The following is a 24665-nucleotide window of genomic DNA, read 5'->3' as shown; positions in this document are numbered from 1 at the left end:
CCACTAAAAAATGTTTTAAATGTTTTTCTCAACATACTGGTGCACACAAAAAGTTTCAGATATAAATAGCAGATATTTTTTCCTGTTCCAATTATTTATGCCAGAAGGTGATATTCTAAACACAAGTTCAAAGAATATTATTTAACTGATGAATAGTTAGATGAAACAAAATATAAATAAATATGCCATGTGACAGGATTAGTGAAATGAAATTGATGATTCAATGCAATACAAGACTATATTACCTCGGTGTATTTTGTTGCACTGCACCTGTGTTTTTATTTTCTGGTCAGTCATGAAAAAGCAGGTAGAGTTTGTATTTTTCACACGCGAGATGGAAAAGGTAAGTGCTTTTTAAGCCTGCCAGGTGCTCTGTGTGTCCTGATCCAACAGCAGCAGTGCTGACCGGAGAGGCTTCTCCATCCCTCATGTTAAACCATGCAAAGATCATGAAAACAAATGCCAGAATTTGTTTCTGCACAATTTTGTATCCCTTTGAAGAGTCAAGCCAAATCTATGTTCTACCTCCTGCCTCTACCTGTTTTCCCCCCTTTTCCAAATCCAGCTCTCGGTCATTTAGTCTCAGGTGGCAAACTCTTGGAGCCTGAGTGTTGACGTCTGTGAAGCTGTGTGGCGACGCTGCTATGATAAAATGCTCCCCGTTTAATGGGCGAGCTGAAACCTCCCGGCGACGCCGGTCTGTGACGACACTGGTGCTCCCGTCGTGGGGGCCAAGTTGTTGCTACGTTTTGTGTCGAAGCATGAGGGGAAATAAGGTGAGGAGAACGCCAAAGCAGCAGATAAATAAATTGTCATTATGGCAGGTGCTGACAATCATAGACTGGCAAGTCATTTTGCTGACAAGTGTATTGGCGGTTGGCGGGCAAGGCGTGGTGTCATGGGACTGTGACAGTGATGTATTGTGCACCCATTGGAGTGTGTGTTCATTTGCTACAAACAGTGGTGTTGCAGCAGGGCACTGGTGTGTTCAGTTTATCTTATTTGTTGCTTGCAGACTTTAGTATGGTGGCTTTGTGTTTAGTTTTCTGATCTTTGCAAGAAAAGATCACACCCTCATTATCATTTGCTGTGCATAATGGTATGTAATTTTCCCATTTGTCATGTCCAGTGTGAGAGATGATTATTCAACAATCTACTCTAATGTGCCACTGTCTGATATCATGCTTTTATTAGAAAATAGGCCTAAGGCAACAATGCTGAACAGCTATCGCTGAGACTTTTAGTTTTAGGGTCATTAATGATTTCGAGATGCTCTTAGTTGTCCAGCTCCAGTGGATGTTGATTGTAAAGTCCACATTCACAGTGACTCATGCCGCTAATAACTATAATTATCGTCCGCAAAGCCCCCACAGGTAAGGAGTTTGCCCTTTCCACAAATTATAGGTTGCTATGCAATGTTATTAAAGAATATGAATGTGATAAAGTGCAAAGACAGGAAGTGCTGTCAGTGGGGAGTGGAGGCTCTTCCTATGCCAAAAGCTCCCAAAGGCAGCCACGTGTTTAACTTGTACTCAGGGCCAAAGTTTGTGTTTTACTTGAGATACCCTTGGAAGTTACTAATGCAAGTTTTTATAAACAACACTGCCGGGCATCCTCTGCTCACACACACACGTCTCAGCTGTATGAAAAAGGTTGTCCTTGCTGTCAGGCGTTGATTAGCCGTCCGCCGTGATGTGGACACGGCTGTCTCTGCGTCTCCGTGGGAGGTCGGCAGGACATGATGGATGTCTCTCTTTTGAGATTGCACAGCACCGCGGAGAGGGAAGAGGACCTGCTATCTATTCACGCTGTGTTCCTTTCTGCTCGGCCTAAAATGGAGCAGGACCTCCCTCCACAGCGTGACTCCATCATCTCTGGATAGAGCTAAAAAGTGCATAAAGGAGCATAAGAAAAAGTACCTCTTCCATTTCTGATCCCTGAGCACCTTTTAAGCAAAAATCCACTTAGAACTCACATAAGTAGGGAGGGAGAAATCCCTTGATTTTCCACACAAGCACTGAATTTGAGGATAATCTTCACAGTGTGTCGTAGCGGGATGTCTGTCTCGCAGACTCTCGGTACCCTCTCTAAAAATACACACACAGGCGCGTGGCAAAACAGACAAATGCACACATAAACTCAGACGTGTTCATTTACAGCGAGAGAAAAGCACCCAGAGACACTTTCGTACACAAACTCATTTTCTTTTTTGTACGCACAGGCTCAATAAGACTGCAGGACAGTGAATCCTATTAGACATAAGAAAACAAAGAAGAGAACGGCTCATTGAGGAGGAAAAAACACGCTCCCTCTCCTTTTGCATATTCCTTCTAGATTCTGGCAAGACCGCTGGGAGATTGATGTGTCTGTCTTTTTCGTACCTTCTGTGACTGCTCAGCGAGGCGCCGGGCTCCACGAAACTAGCCAAATTCCTAAATGATGAATGTACACTAGTGCGTCCACTGGGAGAAGAGACGAATCTCATATCAGCCGAGAGAGGAGCTTGATATTGAAAATCATCTGGAATTTTGCCTGGCACGATATTGGAAATATTTATTCTAATTGCATGAATGAATTGAATGTGCTGTTCTGATAAATCCTCTCTGCCACGAGGGAATAGTGTAAATGAAGTATCACAGATTTGTTTGTGTGTTTCCTGCATGCTTGTCTGTGCGAGTCTGTGTGTGTGTGCGCGTCTGTGCCCGTAAGTCATTCTCACAATGCCTTATGCTGTCGCTGATTGCTTGTTTACTCAAGCAGAGACTTCACAATGTTAACACATCATATAAATGAAACTCTGACAAGATCTTCCACCCACATATTACAACATATCAAATTGTCATAAGAGGAACATTTTTCAAAAAAGTATCGGTTGCAATACCAAGGAGTGAGAGACAGTGTATCAGTATAGAAAACCATTTTTATTTCTCATAAGGCTGTCCTGTAATGTACTTTTATCTACTGGGGGATAACTGTATGTTTCTCCGTGGTGACTAATACTTTCTCACTGTCATTCTGAATAAATCATCTCTCTCTGGTGTGTTGGAGGGAGATCTGCACAAGAAACACAGTCAAAGCAGTCGCCCGTGACTAACTGTCCGATTATGGTCCGAGTGTCTGCTGCTGCTGCGCTGTGTCCCGACTGTAACCGAGTGGAAAGCTCAGGGGTCGTTGTTAGTGCGGCTTTCTTTTGTGAGGCAGTTCTGTACAGTGTTTTCCTCATCTTTACAGAAACTACAAGCATCCTCTGGCTTAACCAAGGACGCTGCTGAATGACGAAAGTGACCAATACTTATTATTTTATGACTGTCTCGTAGCAGTCCTACGCACACCATATACCGGGGGGCTGCAGCCTCTGGATAAGTTATACTCAGTGGCTGATCAATATTCCACCATGGGGCTCAAGCGCCTAATAGATTCTTAAATATATTTTTCAGTGTCTCGGATCTGTCATCTTATATGTAATGTATTTATATATGTATATATACACAAATTATCTTACATACAAAGAAAAGAAGTGCTCAGGAATTTACATCGGGCATGTCCTCGAAATAAAAGTCAAAGTGTCCTCGAGGACAGACCTGAAAGCCCCTCCAAGGTTCTCCGTGAACTCATTACAGGCTGCTCATGGTCTCCGTCACTGCAGATCCAGTGTTTGTCAACCGAATCTCCTCCGTGTCCTCTCAGCAGGCCGAGTCAAATACGAACGCCTTCCACACAGAAAGAAAAGGACATCAGGGTAATTTCCCCCCTTCCACTTCCATGTTAAAGTTCAGGTCCATGAAAGCCCCTCTCAACTGGTTTACCTTCAGGCGGGGCCGAATGTCTGTCGAATAATGTTTTAACAACCTCTAAATAACCCCTGCTAAGCTGTTTCAGTTTCTGAGGGGGGTGGGGGGGTGGAGTAGGACCAGAGAAAGAAAGAGAGAGAGATAGATAGAGAGAGAGAAAGAGAATGAGAGAGAGAGCAGGTCGGAAACTGGCCGCAGCTGTGTGGAAGAGGAGAGTCACCAACATGGGGCTCATTGATCAAACAGGGGATTAGTCTGGTTTCAAATCCTTGGCACCACACGAGCAAAGCTGTTTTTATCTGGGTGGATATCCTTTCTGTGGTCCCAGGTAATCCAGTCAGTCGCCGCAGATGTAATAGTTTTAGTCCGGTTCGGTGGGAGGAGAAAAGTGGGTAGATGAGGAGAGGGGAAGAGCCTGGCACGCAGCCCTGCGATGGGAGCTCTCTGTTAGGTCCTGGGATGAATCTGCAACATAGAGGAGGAAGAGGAGAGGAGAGAAAACACACATACACTTAGATAGAACAAAGGCATACAAGTGTGCGAGGATTAGACCCAGAGGAGTTGCTCCGTTTGCGTGTTTCAGAAACAAGGGGGAGTCTTTTTGAACTGTGGAGGCTTTGTACAGCCCTGTCTCACCTCCCAGTTCCCTGCTGCTACTGAAAACAGACAGCGTATATGAGTGGAAACGGCCCTAAATGGAGGAGTTTTAGGCATAAATAGGTATACCAGGATATATCAGGAAAACTCTTTGTGCCGAAAAAAACCCTGGTGTGTTTCCATGCTGTGTACGTCTGCTTCACAGACTGACACCCGAGCATATTTTTGACTTCATCACGGGCCCTTTTAGCCACACCCCCCCCCCAAACGTTTGCACCTTCTCTCCGAGGCCAGCCAATCACAGCTGAGGATTTTTTCCTCCAACCCGATAAAATGACTTTGGCATTGCTAAATGGGATCACGGCACCCGCTGCGGAGTCTGAGCTGTCTCTCCGTGACTCTGGTTCAGGGACTCTTATTCAGCCTCGGTTGCAAACCTGGACACATTTCAATGGTACATTGTGCAACCTTGAGACTGCTATTGAATGTCCTGCTTTTCAGCATCCTGCTCAAGCTGAAGCTCAATAAAAGCTGTGCTCACGTTGTCTGCCGCAGTTAAAGTAGTCGAGTTCCTTGCCCTCATATGACCGTCTGTGCTGCAAATTGCTTGTTTTCCAGAATATATATTTATATATATATATATATATTTTTTTTTTAACCTTACTTTCATCACATTTTCCAGTTATTTCACTGCCTTTAGATTTTATGTTGAGGAGATTTTAAGTCCCCTGCACACTGAGGGGCCAATTAGAAATCCCATAATCCTGTTCAACTAAGAAATACAGCCATGACATTTCCAGCAGGCTTGGCAGGTGGTGGCCAGGTGTGTGGATTTGATTGCGGAGGGTGCTGTTCAGGAGCTGTAGCACATGGAGAGTCTCAGAGCTCCAATGTGTCGGACATGCTAGCCAAATGATTTTATTAGCCATTAGGGGTATATTGTGTGCACCTGTATTCACCTGCTGTGCGGTGTGTTGGTTTGAGATTAGGCTCCAGAGAACAATCAGAGGAAGAGACTCTCAGGCGTTTCAGTTATATTGTTGGTACACGGTGTTTGACTGAACAAAGTATTTTGATACACTGTAAAAGAAAGTCTTAATTTTAGCATGTCATTAGGGCCATTGTGGATTTATAATCTCATTTGTTTGCAAAACTCTGCCAGCTGGTTGAAAATTGTCTCACAATTTTTAAAAGTGAAAATCAACTTAAAGGGTAACAATTTTAAACAGTTAAGTGTGTTTACAGGTGTCAGGGATTACTATTGCATGTGTGATAAAATAGTTTAAAGCTACATGTAATCTGATAAATTGCCATGATGATGTCACTCAGTGTTGAAGTAGCATTGTGGGTAATGTAGGCGCCAGGTCATGAAAAGCAGCCCACTGGTCTATCATTGCACTCCATGTGTTCTTCCTCTTCAAAACCTGGAGGCTACATTACCCACAATGCCACTGAAGGACATCAATGGAGGCAGCTTCCCTTGTAGCCACAAAAGGGATTGTAAAGCTTTTCACATATGCAATAGTCCTCCTCCCGTGACCTACAAACACACTTTACTTTAAGTTTCCCTTTAAAGGATGTTCTGGAATAAATTGTCATTTACAGCTCTGCTATTTTTCCCTTCATCAGGTGGGTATTTTTTAGTTCTATTAGTGTAGTGGGATGCCCTTAGCATCTAAAAAATCTAGTGAGGGAGTAAACCAACAAGGAACAGGTATTATTTCTAAATGCATACCTGAGTATCTTCACACAAACTTATGCACTTACCTGTATATCAATAAAGAAAACAGTCTGAGTTATGCATCTCCTCATTCTCCTATATCATTTCATTTAAATACAGATCCAGATGCAGAGTAATGATTTATATACATTACCAGTCTCTAAAATAAATTCAGAGGATTGCACAGCCTTGGCAATGTGCCAACTACTTTTTTTTTTTTTTTTAACATTGGATATAGGGGACACAGGGGACATCACTTTTTTAAATGTCTGATTTTGTCCCCATCACTTTTTTAAAAAGCATAGGTTGTAAAAAATGTGTTCACAAATAGCTTACAGGAAGGAAACTCAACAAATGTTTTTTATTCCCTGCATAATGAAGCCTCATGATCCTCTCATTACATTGCCTAAAATCATTAATTCTGAAGTTCTTTTAAAAAACAAGTGTGTGTGTGTGTGTGTATATATATATATATATATATATATATATATAAAAATATATAAGCTATTTTTATACACACACACCTGTTTAAGGATAGTGATGCTAGAAATTGTCTGAAACAAGACAAGTCTCTGTGGAAACAGGTGGAATTCCATTTGCATTTTTTTTTTTTTTTTTAAAAGACCGTATGACATGTTAAAACAGATGTCAAATGAATCCCTGTCAAAGAAACACTATTCTCCCTGGGCAGATACATCATGCCTATTTAGATCTGTGTCAGTGTGCCTTAAATAGATTCAAAGCCACACATTGTCTCTCTCTGTTCAGTTTTGGTCCATTTTCCCCCCATGATCCTTAAACACAGTAATCCTCTGGGCTCATGTGTCCAACATTTGCATCCGTATCATCTACCGTGCGGCGACGTATCGGAATGTTGGAGCAGAGAATGACCTCTGCCAGAACAAGAGCAGTAACAGGTTACACATTACGGCTCACTCTCCATCTCAGACACAATCCACCAGGGGTTTGTTAGCGGGAGAACAGGGGTTGTATGCAAATGCTGTCATTTCAACCCACATGCATGCATTTGTGTGGGACTAAAAGTGTCCTCTATTCTATTCTGTCCTCTCCGTCTCTTCAAATGAACAGTGCAGCAGGTAGCAGCGGATTGCTCAAGGATTTCCTGCCTATCCCATCTTTGCTGGCAACTAAGCCGTCTGCATTCTAATTTGCTGGCTGCATTAAACTGCAATTTACTCAGACTCCAGTTAGTAAAAAGAGCCAAGGACAATTGCCTTAGCAAAAGAATTTAGAGCAAACACAGCCTACCCTTTCCCCCTTTCTCGTTTAGTGCTGAACAAATCAATCATGCCAGCTGAGAAACCTCTTCAAACAGCACTAAAGAGCACCCTCTAAAAACAGAAGACTCCAGACAGCAAAATACATCAAGATTCATTTAATGTGACATTGACAATGGAGAAAAGCAAAGAAAACGGGTATAAATTAATCAGTAGCACTTGGAATGAACTCCTCCATCCTCCATCTGTATAAAAATGTCATAAGGATGACATTCTGGCCATTCTTGGCAGTCTGGGCTGCAGCTGTCAGCCTACAGAGTTGTTCTTTTCAAAGAAGCATTTCATTATTCATTCGCTTGTGTATGTCTGCATGTTTGTCTTCATGATGACATCATACAGGACGGAAGGAGGAAGAGAATTGTTGGCAAGCACAGGGATGGAACAGAGGACTTCTCAGTGAAGTTGAACTGTGTGTGTGGCGTGGCCGCCCGGAGTTCATTTTGATCAACTGCAGACTGAGATCTCCCGATTCTGACAAATTAGATGGCGATGCATCTGCTGGCAGGTCACTTTTGCTCTGAAACTGTCTCACAGATGGGCTACATCCGTTCACGGTGTTTTATGTTGCTAGAAAAAAGTACCCTCCACTGCTTTTAATAAGGGAGGTGTGAGTCTCTGTACAGCAAGTAAATCACGTTGGACTAGTTGGAGGGGACACACTCTGTGTAGTGTGAGAAATGGCGGTGCATCCAGTTGTGTGCAATGCTTAGCACTCACTAATCTGATACGTGGTCCATAGAGTAAATGCTCTTATACATTAAAACAGCTTCTGTACATGAGTGGTTTCGCTGTCGATAACGACTAAAAAAAGTAACTAAAATTCATCAACTGTCCGATGAGCTTTGTATTATGTATGCATGACATTCCTGCCTTGATACCGATGACAGATTCATAGTCAGTCTGGCACACTAACAGTGAGGTTATCAGATGAACATAATTCCTTTCACTATTTTCAAAAAGCACGAGAGAAGAGGCAGAAACGATGTTTTCATTACAGCCCCTCTCCCTCTGCCTATCTCTCTTAAGTTGTAAAGTTGTTCGGAGGGAGCAGAAATGGATTGTTCTATTTAGCGAGTGGAGCGGGTAATGCAGATCTATGGCGGCTGAGTGTTTTGGAAGGTGCTCCCCCAGCCTCGCTCTCACTGTGACTTCCACAAACAAAAGGGCCTGCCTTGTCTGCTGCTACAGAACAGGCAATGAAGGGCTCCCTCTCTGAAAGACATAAAGAAAGGAAAGAAGAAACATGGATGTCAGGCACTGGCTTTCTGCTCGGCATCTTTACCTTTCATGCCAATTTTTGATAAAAGATAGCAACGAAGTCTACGTGCGAGTGAATAACATGTGTGTGTGTGTTTTGGCCTCATTGTGTTCCCCTGACACTCTTCAGAGCAAAAGGAAAAGCCTGCAGACGAAATAAAATGGCAGAGAATTTAAAAAACGAAAAGGCAACAAAAAAACAATGGTGTGGTATGGGCTTACTGAGCTTGTTACAGAACAAATACAAATGAGGCAATTTGGCCTAAGAGGCAGGTGAATGAGGAATGTTGATTAAAAAAGAGAGCAGAGTGCAGGATAAAAGGCCTTTCATGTAGCCTGTGGGCTATGCTGTGTGCTGATAGCTGCTTCAACAAGACCCTCAGAGGGGGATCAGGGTATCAAGTGGCCTCTGATAAGAAGCCACATGACAGAAAAATGGGAAGAGGCTTTGCCTGGGGGGGGGCGGGGGGGCTCGTGCACACGTGTGAGCGCACACACACAAAAACAGACGTATCAAACACATCAAACATGTGCGTTCGTACACAACTAGGAGCACAGGCACACAGAGAGGAGCAAGTAGCATGTCACAGATTAGTGACTAATGGGATTGGCAGACCAGAGCAAGTCACTGTAATCAAACCCACACAGTGGCTGATAGCGAAAACAGGACATGGAACAAAGGAGGCAATGAAAGGGAGAGGCACTGATCCTGCCATTACACACTGTTCACAGGCAGCAGGACTCTGCTCAGGGGTGGACCTGGCTCTGTGTGTGTGTTTCTAAGTACTCCACCATGAGCGCACTGCTGCATGTTTACCCGTCTTTGTACTGACTGATGTATTTTAGCGATACGAGTGCCACCGCTTATATGAAAATGCAGCAACTTACTTTGTATTTATGCACATGCTGCCGGGTGATAAATATTTACAGTGGGTGGCGGTGCGTTCAGTATTTGTGTCACGCCTGCCTAATCATGCACAGCATGTAAACACACACTTGATTATTTCGCACTGAGTATTTGGGTTAATGAGAAGTCACTGAACATGAGTTGGTCCCACTCCTACCGCCCGACACTCAAGTGCATTAGAGTGATGTGTGCGAGAGAGAGACAGAGAGAGAAAGAGAGAGAGAGAGAGAGAGAGAGAGAGAGAGAGAGAGAGACGGAAAAAATAAATGAAAAAAACAAAACAAAACTAAAACAAATAACAGCTTGAGAAAAAGACTAACCTTTACAGAAGCAAGAATGCAGCTCAATTTCTGTTGACGCATCCTCTGCATTTTGCTTCCGGAAGCTAAAAAGGGGAGTATGGCTGGGTGTTCTGCAAAGAGAGGGTCAAGAGAAAAGGACACGTGTGTATTGGGTAGTAAAGCAGCTTCAGGCCTGACCTTTTGGCCCTCTTCTCTTAAGGTTTTAATGATGATTAGGTCATTTTTACTCATAGATACGTCTTAATGCTCATTCTCCATTTGTGTGTAGAAACGTAGAGTCTTGATTAATGTGTCTCAAGAGCATCATTAATAATTTGTCCCAAGTTACACAAAAACAATCAACTTGAACTTATTTTCAAATTGTGCAAAGGACTGAACTGAGAATTAGAGATGCATTCTTTAGAGTGAACCAAGCACTACACCTTACCTTGACAGGATGGCAAGACCGCCCGTTCGATCACCTTCTTTTCTGAGAATTTGGGGCCTGTGCGTGGTTGGCAGTGAAGGGGCCCCAGTGAAAGCTTTATGTCTATCTGCCGGCTTATAAATCTGCAGAGCAACCTTGGGAAGCCCCCGTGCGGTCTAACCTTCACTGGCTGCTCCCTCTTTTTTCCCCCTCCGCCATCACATTAGTCTCTGCTTCTATTCAAAGTCATTGTCACCAAGCACTGGGAGGAGATGAGGGTTTGCTGATCGCGAGCAGGTGGGGAGGGTGGGAGGCGGGGGGGAGTCAATTAAATGAATACAAATCGGGTGATCAACCTGTCACAGAGTGCTGGACTGCTGGCTTCGAGGACTTAACTCCCTTCATTATTTTTGCATGCCGCATTCTGAGTCAGTTTACAGAGCCGAAAGGCAGCGGAGAAGCAGAGTGGCCGTTAACTTTATCTGTGAGAGGAGTGTGGCCTGAGGCAGAGCCCACCTGTTTGTTTACGGCCTACTTTACCTTTGTTCTTTACTACTATAGGCCCTTGGATAGTATGCTTACACCAGACAAATTCCACAGTTTTATACAGCTCACAGATGCGCTGTGTTTTCTGACTGTTTACTGTGTGCACATCTATTTCACCCACAGGTTTGACACTGTGCATGTTTAATTGTGAAGAGACAGAAGATAAAAGTTGAAAATTAAGCAGGCCGTGGCGAGATTTCCTTAGTTCAGTTATGAGTTCACCCAAAAATGAAAACTCAGTCATTATTGACTCAACCAAATCTCAAATGAGCATTGTATGAAGTTTCATTGGGGTTATTGACAGAATAATGTTTTTTGCATAAACCTTTCTTGCGTTTTGGCATTTTCTTTCACGTGACAACAGCACTGTGGGGGCCTGAAGACGCAAACTGGTTTTGAGAGTGTACCCGTTGTCATGTAAATTAGCATTTCTCAGTTCTTAAATCTGAAAACTGTGACTACATGACTCAACTTCAGGCATCCGTATTGTGTTTTTAGCTTGTAATACGTATGCAGAACTTTTTTTGAAAATGCAAACTTTCCGTTTTTTGGGAAAACTGTCATGTAAAAAAATGGGGTCGTCGGCTACAAAGCGTTTCCAGAGCTTCACAGCAGAAGAGCTTGGCGGCATTCTCCGAAACAACTGAAGCCGTTGGGGGCCTTATTTTTGCATACAAAAACAAGACAAAAAAAAAAAATACAAAAATGGCTCCCTGCAGCTCATCAGCGTAATCTCCAGAAACACAGAGATCCCGACTTGACTTTAGCCTAGCAGCGACAGTGTGGATGAATGTTTTATTTTTTTCATTTTTTTTTTTTCTCATTGTTTTAAAACAAGTCCACAAATACTTCATTTGTTTGCTAGAATACTAGAATGCTATGAAGCGCCTGAAATATTTTGGGGATTATGAAACTTCACCTATCTTTCCACCAGCATGGGGGTGAGAAGATAATGACTATATTTTTATTTTTGGGTGAGCTTACAGTATCCTTTAAATCGAAGAAGAGTAAACCTCTTCTCTTGGACTTAAAGAAGAACATTCATAGGCGAGTGAAACCTGTATAGCGGTTTGGCATGTACTGTTTGGAAATGGTGTGAGTGTCCTAGTGTGTATGCCTGGGTTACACGTGCGTATGCATGTACTGTACGTGTACGTGTGCATCTGGTCATTGCATGTGCAGCTCTGTAGATGCACACACACACACACATGCACACAGGTGTGCTCAAGTGTGTGTGAGTGTGTGGGAGGTCTCACTCTTGTGGTCTTGATTTTGTTCCCGGAGGAGCACATCCATCCAGAGTTGTCAGGCAGAGTCTTACACTCCTCTCCCTCCAGACACGGTTCCATCTCACACCACCATTTCCCAATTACAATGGACGCTGGGGGAGGGGAGCAAAGAGACATAACACAGGCCGTTAGATTCACGTGGACACAAGTGACAATAGAAGCACTGGTAGTAGTAAAGCAACTCTAGCGAACTCGGTAGATACATATGATAAAGCCAAGGGGCATCATTAAATATGAAATGAATCTTGAATAAACATTAAAAGTCAATTAATAATAGAAACATAGAATAATCAACATTTGGGAGCAGCCAAAGTTTATAATGGAGGTAGAATGATCACCAAAAGTTCAACGTAGTCAGAAACCTCCCACACAAACACATTGTGTGTCCACAGTATACACAGACACACTTGTATGTGTGTAGACACGGCATACAAAAGCACCCACACACTTTATTATGAGCTGCTGCAGAGGAACATCCAGCCGAGTCCCTAAATGAATGTTTTTCCTCCTCTCCGGCCTCAGAGCAATTGTATCGTTGCTGCATGGGTACTTTTGCTGTTGACAATAATGTCTTCTACCAACAGAAATTAATCATTATTTTGTTTTGATACAGCTACATTGCATGTAGGGGAGCAATCTCGTTTTTAATCAAAACTAATTGCCTCTCATTAACATCGACTGAAATTCTTCCTCCAGCTAGCTGACAAAAACAAATATGTTCTCATCTTCTCATCAAGGTCTCCCTCCCTCCTTTGCTCCTTCTCTACGCATGTCTCCGGGTGAGCTGTGTGTGTGTGTGTGTGTGTGTGTGTGTGTGTGTGTGTGTGTGTGTGTGTGTGTTCATGTTGACAGTGGTAGATGCTACCAACATCAGCTTTTATGTTGTTTGACTTGAAGACATCATGTAGAAGGTGTAAATGTATAAATACAGTTTGGTTACTCTAATTAACGTGGTCCATATGTTGAATTAATCACATGAGAAACTGTGCATCCACACTCTTCCACACCTGTACATTTGCAACTCATCTGAGATGAACACTTAATAGTAATTGTAATAGTTTTCATGTCAGTAACACTTGATGGGGTGCAGAAGACTGACACATTCCTGTCATAATAATCCTGACATGATACTTGCATGAGCATGCCTGCCAACACGAGGCTGTGAAAAAGAGGGAAGTGTTCTGGGAAACAGCCTTCTCTCAACAAAAACCGATACATAGAATCAGTATAAGTAAGGATATAAGAGTAAAATAACTTTCAATTCATCTTGAATTCATAGCTTACGGTAAAATGGATGAACAGAATTAAAAAATGTACAAAAAGGGAACAAAAGTCAACAGCTAAAATTATCATGACATTGTGAGAGTGAGGAGTCATTGGTGCCAGGTAGACCTTCGAAAAGCACAAGAGGGAGGATAAAATGACGCAGGACTACGGTCTGCAGAGTGGAGGTAAGAGGACGAGCAAGTGGGGCAGGAGGCAAAGGTCAGCGAAGGGGAAAGTCTCGCACCGGGCGGAGGGGAAATTGTGGAAGCGTATTTCTTCTTCTTGGCAACTCTCTCGTCCACTTTCAGCGGCAAACCGAGCGCGGCTGAGGGGTCGGTCACAAGCGCCGGCAGGGTCGTTCGTGCACGCTCACCTCTGCCTCATAACTGCCAGATACCATGGCACAAATCCAACGCAGAAACTGAGAAACACCTCTTTGGTTTGTATCAGCATGAAAACGGGAGATTTAAAGGGGAACTTACTAATCGGTGGCACGGCGGGGGAAAGGGTTAAAAATAGCGAGACTGCAGCAAAAACAGGGCGTGCTGGCATCCTAAAAAACATCCTAAGCATCATCGTAATCAGAGCAATGGTTAGTGAAACTTGTTCTCTAACATAAAGTAGCTTTGTATGGCATTTTGGAGAAGAAAGTCAAACTCTTTTATTTACAATATCAATGAGGTAATGGTACAAACGCATGTTTTTCCTATCAATGAGTAATCAAGCTGTTGTCAGAGGAAAATAAGGTCCCTAAAACACCGTTTGAAGCTAATAAAGGTAAAGGTATAAATATAAAGATATATACAAAGAGAAACAGTGTGAAAATTGTGTTGTCAGAAGAAGTGTTATATGTTGCATCCCGTTTTGCAGCGGGAACTCTCTCCTTTGAATTAAATCATACTGACACATCTAAACCAGTCTTTCAAAGTCAGCTCCTGGTTCATTTATAAACCATGATGTGTGAAGAACTTTTTTTTTGTTTTTTGTTTTTCACACTCCTCCGTTTACTGACAGCGAGCGTGACGCGGCAAAAGTTCTAAGCCGCTATCAGATGATCGTTCCTCCCACAGAAATCCTTTCAGCGTGTAGGATGCAGTAGAATCTCTAAATAGCTTCCCTCCTTTTATCATGGAGACTTAAGAGTGAAACGTGAAGGTCAAACAGCTGGGGGAGAGCAATGAGTTAAACTGGAGCCGTTTTCATTATCCAAACCCACTTTTTTGAACCTTTCGGAAAAAAAATGCTTTCTTTTCTCCCCCCTCCAGCCTGCTGTTGCCAAGGTTACAGGCCAACCACCAATCAATTGTGAGTATGAGCAACATGCCGTCTCCAACTGATGGAGGAAGATGGTTTAAGTGCAGTCCCTCGCAGCACAAAACGTGCTCCGGCTCTGTGTGTACAGACACACATATACACACACTCACACACAAATATATGCCGGAGAGCAGACTGGACACAGAGTAACACCCCACTGTTGCTCAGTGAACTTGCCGAATTTCTTTCCTGACTTCCTTCTTTGCTATTCTCTCCGTGAACCCCTGAAGAAGCCCGCCGCCAGAACGAGAGCATCCACTAACAGGCGGTGAACCTGCCCTTTGGCTCCCCCCATGGCTGTTTACCTTACCCACTAATTACCACATGTTGGTCCATTATCCAGCGAGCTCCATCTATCTTCCCTTCTCTCCCTCCGTCTTCATCCATGGGCTAAATATGCATTACACACCATCAATCATGTTTACATTCGGCTGTGTTGTAGGTGCAACATCCGCAACTGGAGCTGGAAGTCCTCGTTAGGTGGCAAATTATGATGAGGCTCGAGGAGATGCGTTTAATCAATTCTACCGAGGGATGATGATGCGCTGCCACTCTGTGTAGCCCCCTTCTTCCCGCTATACGGAGCGAGGGGGAGGACTGGAGTTGTTTTTCATTATGCCACCGACCGAGAAGGATTTATATTCCGCAATGTGAATGCAGAACCCAACCCGCAATTGAAACTGGTGGAGTAATACCTGCGGAGCAAAAATCAGCTCCTTCAAATGGAACCAGAGAGAAAAGCCGGGAGAGGAGAGGGAGGGAAAAAAGGGGGAAGCGGAAAATGAGGCAGGAGATTAAAAACGCTGCCTCACGAGAGCCGCTTTGCATGAAAGTTGAATGATATTTACTGTACTTTGCAGAGCTGAATTCACCTCACTCTCTGCGGCCGGAAATGTGCGCACACGGAGCATAGATAATTTATACACGGGGAGTCTACAAAACGGCTGCGATACACGGGCCTGTGAAGTTTTCTCACAGTGCTCTTTGTTGCCTTTATTATTTATTTACTCCCGTGATGTCTGATATTAAATTCCTGTACAATGTTTCTGAACGGGGGGGGAGTCAGAATGCCAACTGATTGTTCAATAGTTCACTGCCTGACCTGGATTATTGATTTTCACTGTTTGTCTTGACAGCGAACATTGTTTTGCGGTTTGTTTTGTCCATTAAAATATACCGGTGCTTTTTCCGTGTTGTTAGTGGTGTCTTTGTTGTGTATGAGTTTTTATTTAAACCCGCAGATCAAGAGAGCAGCAACGGTTCTGCTGAGTAGTCGGTGCTAATAACGATGTGTTGTGGAGTCAAATCGGATGACAAATCGTCACGATCTGAACAAAGGAGCTCAGTGTTTCTCATCATATGTGAACTTTGCGCCCTCTTTTTTCTTCGTTAGAAGGTCTTTGGCTATGAAGGGTTCCTCTGAGATTCATCTTTTTGATGCTCAAATTAGTTTTTTTTTTTCCACTCAAGTGCTCTGCTGGCCCTCAAATGTTTGGAAAGCCTGTGTGAAAGGGCCCTCCTGCATTGATTATTTCTGCTTTTTGAGCATGCACATCAAAGCAAGCGAGTGTGGATTTTAGGATTGGACCTGAGAGTTATACTGTTATGCTTAGATGAATGAATTATGTCTTTTCTAGAAGCTGCACTATGTCTTTTTTGGAAGACAGGAGAAGATATTTTTATTTTTCTATTTTCATGCTTAAACAAACTAAATAAACAAAATGACCTTAAAGTACAACATCATGTTATTCAGTTTTACTTTGTTTAAATGTGGCGGACCCTGCCACCTTTTTGGATTTGAACAATGTTCTGGGACCTTATTTTCCTCTGACCAAGACTCATTTATTCGATTAAAATTAAAATAAGTACTCCTGAGTTTATATATTGTAAATATTACCTTTCTGAGATTTATATGTATTTTTTCAAACAACACAGTGCATCTTGCATGCAAACAAGTTCCTGAAGAAAAGAGTTTTACGTATGAAACAGACTTTGTGAGAGAAACAGACTTTGTGACATCTTGAGGCCCAATCATGGTCCAGTTCACATCTTAGACAAATGTGAGGTGGAAAGTTATAACTTCCAGCACACGTTGCAATGAGAATAAACTTTTAAGTGAAGGAAAAGGCACCTTGCGTATATTGCGTTAATATTCAGACTGCCCACCTACATCTTTTTTTGGCACATCAAGGACACATCCAGATTGATTTTAGAAAGTCTGGACAACAAAAAACCACATGAAATGCAATCTTTGCAAATCAGATCCAAACTGCATTTGGAGGCTGTTTGAAAAGTGATCAGATTTCTAGATGTGTCTCAGTCAGTCTGGATGCTCTTGCTGCTAATATTGGATATGAAGATGTCTTTTGTGTTGCGCGACACACAACGGCATCATCCAATCCAGATTGCCTGGATCAGAGCGGCAGAGAGGAATCCACGCTGCTACCAGCAGAGCCGAGGACGACACACAGAACAACAGTGTCTGGACAGTCACTCTGAAATAAACAGTCTGCTCGGGCGACGTTTGTCAAGCTCCCCTGCTGGAAAGCGACATCACCAGTGTACGTGGTGACTGGCGCCTGTTACCACAGCAACCAATGCAGATCGGTTGGTGATGTCTGGACACAAAAATCCAATCTGAGATCACTAAATAACAAAATGGACACTGATTTTCCTGCAGTGTGAACAAAGCCTTAGTGGTAGTTAAACTTGTGAAACATATTTAATGAAAAAAAAAAGTTATAAAAATACATTATTTGTATTTGTATTTAAACGTGTTTGTTCTAAAGAAACATTTAATGCTTCAAAGCATTGTATTTGCATGTCTTGAAATATGTCTGCAATGCAAAAAGCAATGACGTTGCCTCATTACAGCTTTTTAAATGTTGTGGACACTACGGCCCATGAGGCTGCGCTTCAGTAGCCTTCAGAACACTGGCCCGGAAAACAAGTCACAGCAGACAATATAAACTGGAGCAGGGCTTCAGGTCTGTGTTCAAAAGGAAAGACAGAAAAAAAACCCACCATAATGTTAATAAAGCTCAGACAGGATGATCTGCCAACTTAAAAAAAAGGCACTTATGCACAACCCTAATTAACATCTTGACAGCTCCTCGTCTTGTACTAAAAGGAGAGTAAAACTTTAATGAGCAGCGACTATGAAACGCATCTTATAAATATTCATGTTCAAATTTGATCTTTGCCTCAAAAATCTATTTCAGTCAGCACATGTGGAAGACGAGCAAAACCTGGCAGCGCACTGTAAACGTCATGTCTGGTCCGAATGCCTCGAGGATAAAACACAGACAGACAGAGTCGGGTCTAATGTGAACACACACACTTCATGTCTGTGGCTGCACTCGGGCCAGGGCGGCTGGCTCTGACCTTGACCACTGGAGAAGAGCCATCTCTGGGCCGGGATCCATGCATCACTCTCTGGTGACCGCTGACCTCCAACAGTCGTTTTACTTTAACTACTCCCAGTGCAGCCGTCAGCATGGAGGGTATAACCTTTGTTCCAGCATCAGCAAACTTTAGCCATCCTCTGTGTCTGCTGCAGGGCGCGAGAGGAGGAGGGAGGAGGAGGGAGGGAGGAGGGCTGTAAACTGACCACTGTCCCAACCACCCCTTCTGGCCTGACTATTAATTTCCAGATCCATCTGTTTACAAGCTGAAAGCCTTCAACGTGATTTAAGGCATCAACGCCAATTAACACAATCCTCACGTGTTAACATAAAGTAGCTGCCGCACACTGTCAAATATGACAGATGGGCTCGGAATAATCAGCAAACAAGGACTGGAAGTGTTTGATTCAAGATGTTGGCCATGCAGCCGGCTGGAGTTTGGCACTTTTGATGGACAAACAACCTAGATTGGGACTTGAATGGATTGAAAAACATGAAGCGATGGACCTTTTACAAGTGCATCTGTCAGATCTCTGGTGAGCAGCCCCGTGTGATGGATTGAACCCGCTGACACGTCCCTGCCAGGTAGCAGAATGTTTGAGCACCTTGACGGATGAGGCAGAGAAATGATTTCCGTCGGTGTCAAAAAGTGAGGACGTGTCTGTGGGCTCGATGAATAGTTAATGTTTCTTAACTTGAAGTGGCCTGCGTGACACTCGGCGGACTTGAATTAATCATAGCGAAACGCCGGCTTTCTGATGATGTCACTGAAATTAGTCGCCTTCAGTCGAGTTCTGGAGCAGAAAGCGATTAAGCTTTAAATTCTCATTCCACTCTGTTGGATTGGCGGGGGAACTGATGCTTCCCTGAAACAACCAGCTTCACCTCTTTTCTTTCACTGACTCATTCAGGCACTACAACCAGGATGTCTTTTGTCTCCCCTCTTAAGCTCGAAACACACCAGGCCACCTGAAGCATTTGGGGAGACTCGGACTCAACTTTTCTGCCGAACGGGTCAGACGAGAGGCAGCAGAGTGGTGGGATAAAGGCAGTTGGCTGTTGGTTTGAGCCTGGGCGGTGTGTGGGGGGCCTTCACCTGATCAGTTTATGTCACTGCTCTGCAAGTGCACTGGTGACTCAGTTACTCAGCAAACAAAACGGCCACTCAATCGGTCCTTCATTCCCATAATCACGCACAGAAGCAGAGAGAGTTACAGTGAACGGCCTGATTAAAAAACAAAACATTTCCATCTTAATGAGACAAAGGTGCCGGGTACTGCAACAGCAGTAGAGTATTGAAAGGGTCACAGGAGCACGAAGCAAATGAAGCAAGTGTATAATTACAGCTGGACTGAGACTCGGACCCCTGAACTCGAGGTCGGCTTCACAGAGTTATTATTCTGCATTAATCTTTGCCCCCCTCAGAAAAGAGAGAGCTGGGGTTTGATTAGCTATTCAGAAAATATCGTTTGGCTTTCTAATCACACAGCTTTTCTGAAATTTCTGAATTTGAAATAGACACCCCGGCACCCGCAAGACCTGAAGAAGAATTTGCCGTAATTTTTCATTTGATTACTTTGACTTTGGCTTTTTAAATTCAAATTAATTCTTGGAAATGTCACAGAAAGGGTCTGTTGGTATGCACGGCCACAAATCCATCTTGGTAAAACTAGAATGTACAGTTACAATAAAAGCCCTGCAGAATCCAAGCGTTTCATTTGATGCTGCTATTCCTGTGTGAGTGTGTCTGTGTGCATTCGGAGCATCAATAAGTGAGTGGAACTTCGCGTCTGTGGAGTAGGTGTCTGTGTGTGTGTGTGTGTGTGTGTGTGTGTGTGTGTGTGTGTGTGTGTGTGTGTGTTCTTGTTGCCTATTAATGGATGAACAATGCCTCCTTTTGTTGTGTGGATATTTCCTTCGCTTTATGTGGGTACAAAAAGGATTTACGAAAGCTGACAGCTGACATAGATCTGCCTTATGCGTCTTTACTTCTCTCTCAGCACAACAGCAGACTTGTTACCCCACTAGTGAGAGCAGAGAGGAGAGCTGTTACTTTTAAAAGAGAAAGGGGGGGGATACTAAGGAGACATTTCAACTCCAGCTTAGGATCAGATGCTCCCCTGGCAGGTTAAAGGTTTCGAGTCTAATCACATCGTCACCGTGGTGCGAGCTCAGTGAGATGTGACAAAGATGGAGGAGAAAACCCAGCTTCACAGTCATTATCTTCAACTTCCGCGAAGACTAGAACGTGTTTTTTTGACCTGGGAGGATTTTTGCTGTTTGTTAGGCCCTCCTTGCATCTGCCTCGGTGTGCGTTTGTCAGTAAGAGAAACGAGTAATCGTACAATGTGATGTGCTCCCTCTGTCCGTCCCCTCAGGCATTATCCACCTGCCTGTTATGTGCCAACCACACACAGTAGCAGAGGGCCATGGAACAATATGAGAGTGGAGAGAGAGGACTGGAGGAGGCTTTATCACAGGAGGGTGAGATTTTCGCCTAGCTGTTCTTGGGTGTCATCCGTTTGGACGTTTGCTATCCATGCAAGCAATTAAACTAATGAGGAAGCTCTTACAAAACACCTTCAAGGACAAGGTTGGCCAATAAGGAGGCACTTTGTTTGATAAACTACATCCCCGCTAATGTAATGGGACCATTAGATTTTAAAGACTGTCAAACTCCATCTTGTTTATGATATTCTGCACTGTTTGACCAGTAATTTGTGTGGCAGAACCGCCGTGCGTCTTGTCCCTCCCCCTCAAGTATCGTCCATGTGTCTCCCCCCCCAGATGTATCTCAAATGTACCATGACAACCTGTCATGCTCAGCTATACGCGCCCGCAGCCAAACAGAAGGGTTCATTCCCCATCAGTGATCAGCGACGGGCGGGCATCTGCGTGCATCTCTTGTCGAAGGAGTTTACTGCTACAGCGGCTACATGACGACACAAAGTGGTAGCATGTGTGCATGTTAGGGCATCTGCGTGCATGTGCTGAGCAAACGAGTGCATATGTACAGTATGTGTGCGTGTATGTGTGTGTGTGTGTGTGTGTCTGCGCTGTGGCTGAGGGCTTACATGTCTCGCGCACTGGGATGAAGGCAGTGGTGCAGTGATGAGCGCCTAATCTGAGCGCATGTGATCGGCCCAGCGAGGCTGGAGAGATGCGAGCGTTTGACTTGTTAAAAGGGATGTTCCTCACTAAGAGCCTCGTTGGCCCTGACATAACTGGGACATAGTTCTCCTTGTCAAAGCTAATAATCAATTCCCACTACAGGGATAATCTGACAGCAGACCCCCACTGAGCGTGACACCTCCCTACACAAGCTGTCGTCACATCCCCATATATTAACAACAACCACCGAACAGTCATCGATAGCCGCTGAAACAAACCCCGCACGTGCCACCGTACGCATGAGGCGGCAAACGCCGGACAATGGGAGTGATCTTCACCGTGTGCTTTGATGTTGGAATTTGAAGCTAATGACCGTTAATACACCACATCAGGGAGACTGCCCGTTTCTGCAAATTTGGCCAAAGATAAAGGAGCGTTCCCTTCCTCCAGGCTCTGCATGTGTGTCCAAACCAAACGACCTCTGAAGATGTAGTTTTGATTTGTTCTATCAGAGCGCTGGCTATTCTTTGTGAATTTCTTCTCTCTATTATCATTCTTTTTTGGTGGGAACATAACCTGTGTATGGTACAGTGGCGGCAGGTGTCCCCCGGGGGGGGCGGCAAGATGAGCGGGGCTGCGGCATCGTTTCTCATCTGGACGGAACATTAATAACGCCGGGACCTGGGGAGAAAGCTCCATCTGGGCCAGGCCGCTGTGCTGCTGAGGGGACAGACCACTGACTCCGCCAGTCTATAATCCCTCACACAGTGCTACGGCAGCCTGCAGGGCCCGGTTGACAAACACTCGCAACTTTAGCCCTCCTAAATAATCCAAGCGCTCGGACGGGGTGCTCCAAACCCCTCCAGTGTCCACTTATTTTCCACACTTAACCAAAAAAGATCCTTTAATTAAATGCCGTGTTTGCAATGCGTGGCACTTCCGACTACAAATGAGCTCTTATGAATAATCACATAATCATTTCGCCTGCCCTTCAGCCCTCATCCCGTGGTGGTTTCAGTGTTAAATAAATAACACAGCCTGATTCGCTTTCAAGCAGGTGAAAATTATCCAAGAGAGGAGGCGAAGGCCCCAAATAAAGAGAATAACATTTCTGAGAGAAGAGTTTACCTGAAAGGGAATGAAACAAAAAGCAGATTTCCAACCTGATTTGAACCATTACACTGTGGGTGGTGGATACAGCTGAACAATGGTGAGCTGTCCTCCATGTTGCACACATCCAGAGCCCCCCCCCCCCCATTTTGCATCATCTGGCCATAAGGCTGTGGTTTAAACTCAGATTGTACTGATGCATTTTTGTATTCACATGACCACGGACTGCAAAGAAAAAGAATTGATAGAAGTAGAAGCAGAGACAGAGAGAGAGAGACACCTTTCCTTTGCTCTCATACTCAAACCAAACTGTAAAATGAGGCAGTGGTGATCAAATAAAAAAAAACAAAAACATGTTTCTTTGACTGCATAGCCTATTTCTCCCCTGAATTGTTTCAGAAACACGAGACATTACAGTTTAGTGTGATGTTGAGCTGTAACATGAGATTGTTTGCCACCAGCCAGCCGTCATATTGTTTTGCCGCTTCAAAACGGATGAGCAAAACCGATTTTATTGGTCTGGTGAACTATAAAAATGTCTCTGCTTGCCAGGATGTAAAATCTTAGATTTAAGATACTTATCGTGTTATTTGTAAGTTTGTGTGTCTTTTATGCCTCAGTTAATGAAGAGATCTTCTGAGATTGAGAAACCTACTAGTAAAACAGCTGGATTAGAAGCTACCACTCTTTTTCAACAGAAAACAGTATAATCAGGAGCATTTTCCAACTAAATTGGTGTTTTTTTTCTTGCTCTTTGGTGATAAATCTTTTTTTACAGTTTGCTGGAATTAAATAAAACATGTAACACACTGTGTTTGCTGATTTACAGTCATTTCAGCAAACTAAAAATAAAAGGCCAAGGAACGAGAAAAAACACACCAATTTTTAAGTGGAAAATTACTCAGTGCGAATGATTATGATGCTACTTGAAAGTGTTACACGATGTATTTCACTTATTACTGTGATGCAGCAATGATCTGAAGTAATTTGATCCCATAAAAAAAGGAAACAGCCCTTTCCCACTTATTTGTAAGCTTTGTAACACTTTCAGAGCCCACTGGACCTCCTGATCTAAGACCTCCTGTTGAGTAAAATCATCCTGCTGCATGGACAGATAATTTCCCAGCACTGAGTACATTTTCTCCACAGATTCACTGTTAATTTCATTTCATTTTGTGCTGTGTGGTGTAGTGCATCCTGGTAGAGGTAGATTTTCTACAATATCATAGCCCTCCTGTTTCTCTGGTCAAAAAAAAAAATTGTGCGTTCCACTGCATAGACAGCCGTGGTTTCATGAAAATGCCGTGCTTCGAGCATCTGTCTGTGCAGTGGTGCTCAGTGGTGTGGCTTGCTGCTCAGTGGGTTGTCATTTCCATTTTTGTCACCATTGCCCTTATAAGTGCTGTTAATCAATACACCAACAGCAAGGACTTCCTCGGTGCGGGAGCCCGAGGCATAGAGGCATGAAGTGTTAAGGACGTCTCACATTTTTTTTGATTTGCTCATTGGTTTATCTCTGTCCATCAATTTCCTTACCTCTTCCCTATCTATTTTAACATGTTATTTTTATCTTAAAAACTATGTTGTCCATTTTACTTGCTGGCAAGGAAATGTCTCAGTCGGCTGTTAAGGTTTTCAGGTACGTTATTAGGTCTGTCTACGCTGAGTTCAGTGACAGAGACAGAATCTGAATGAATGCAAAAATCTTCCTCTTGTCTCTTGTCTGCTGGCTGCTGTGGAGGAGTGTCTGGTCGTGCTCCTCTCCGAACAAGGACAATGCACTCTGCTAAAACAGCTGCATCTCAAGGTCAGATTGGAAAATGTTTCATTCAGGTGATGCCTCCAACCATAGGGCAAACATCCGTTTCTTGAACAAAATGTCTCAAGGGAAAAAAAATATATATATAAAAAATCCACTGATCACTGGAAAGTTTTAAGGGTTCTGGCCAAGTTTTCACTAAACCAAGAAAAAGTTCTTATGTCTTATCCACGGCTCACATCGAATCCATATTCTAGGATCTTCTTGAGTGTCAGCTATGGCTAACCAACCCTGTGAAACCCACTGTCTGGCCCTTCGTGTAACATCCCTCAAAATGAAGATATTTTGGTGTCATTTCTTTGTGAGAGGGCAGTCAGAGAGATGACTTTGATCGCTGCAGAAGGTGGGGGTGCAAAGATCGAGACTGAGGAGCAGTAAATGAGCTCTGTGGAGCGAAGGGGCCATCGCAGTTCTGTCTCAGTAGACTTGTGACTTCCTGTCGGCTTTTTTTTCCCCCCTCGGTGGAGCTGCCTGCGCCTGATTGTTTTTCTCAGCTGAGGTAATTCAGGTGCACTAGCCTGGAGCGTC

At 43.7% G+C, this 24665-nt stretch overlaps 1 protein-coding gene across 3 annotated transcripts in view; it reads right to left on the bottom strand.

Annotated features, from left to right (window-relative positions):
- Positions 1-2202: 2202 nt before the first annotated feature.
- LOC119020426 (chemokine-like protein TAFA-1) overlaps positions 2203-24665 on the bottom strand; it is a 121176-nt gene continuing 98713 nt past the window's right edge. The window contains exons 4-6 of one of the 3 annotated variants that reach the window (XM_037099708.1): positions 12081-12205; positions 9891-9982; positions 2203-4256 (exon numbers count right to left, since the gene is read on the bottom strand). In XM_037099708.1, coding sequence (XP_036955603.1) covers positions 9956-9982; positions 12081-12205 — 152 coding nt within the window. In that variant the 3' untranslated portion in view covers positions 2203-4256; positions 9891-9955. Of the gene's footprint in view, positions 4257-7467; positions 8619-9890; positions 9983-12080; positions 12206-24665 lie in introns of those variants that run through there. The other 2 variants (XM_037099709.1, XM_037099710.1) reach the window with 2 other exon arrangements.

This window comes from Acanthopagrus latus, chromosome 6, assembly GCF_904848185.1.
Source record: "Acanthopagrus latus isolate v.2019 chromosome 6, fAcaLat1.1, whole genome shotgun sequence".
NCBI lineage: Eukaryota > Metazoa > Chordata > Actinopteri > Spariformes > Sparidae > Acanthopagrus > Acanthopagrus latus.
Note: the sequence above shows the minus strand (reverse complement) of the source record. Positions and strands in the feature narration are given on the sequence as shown.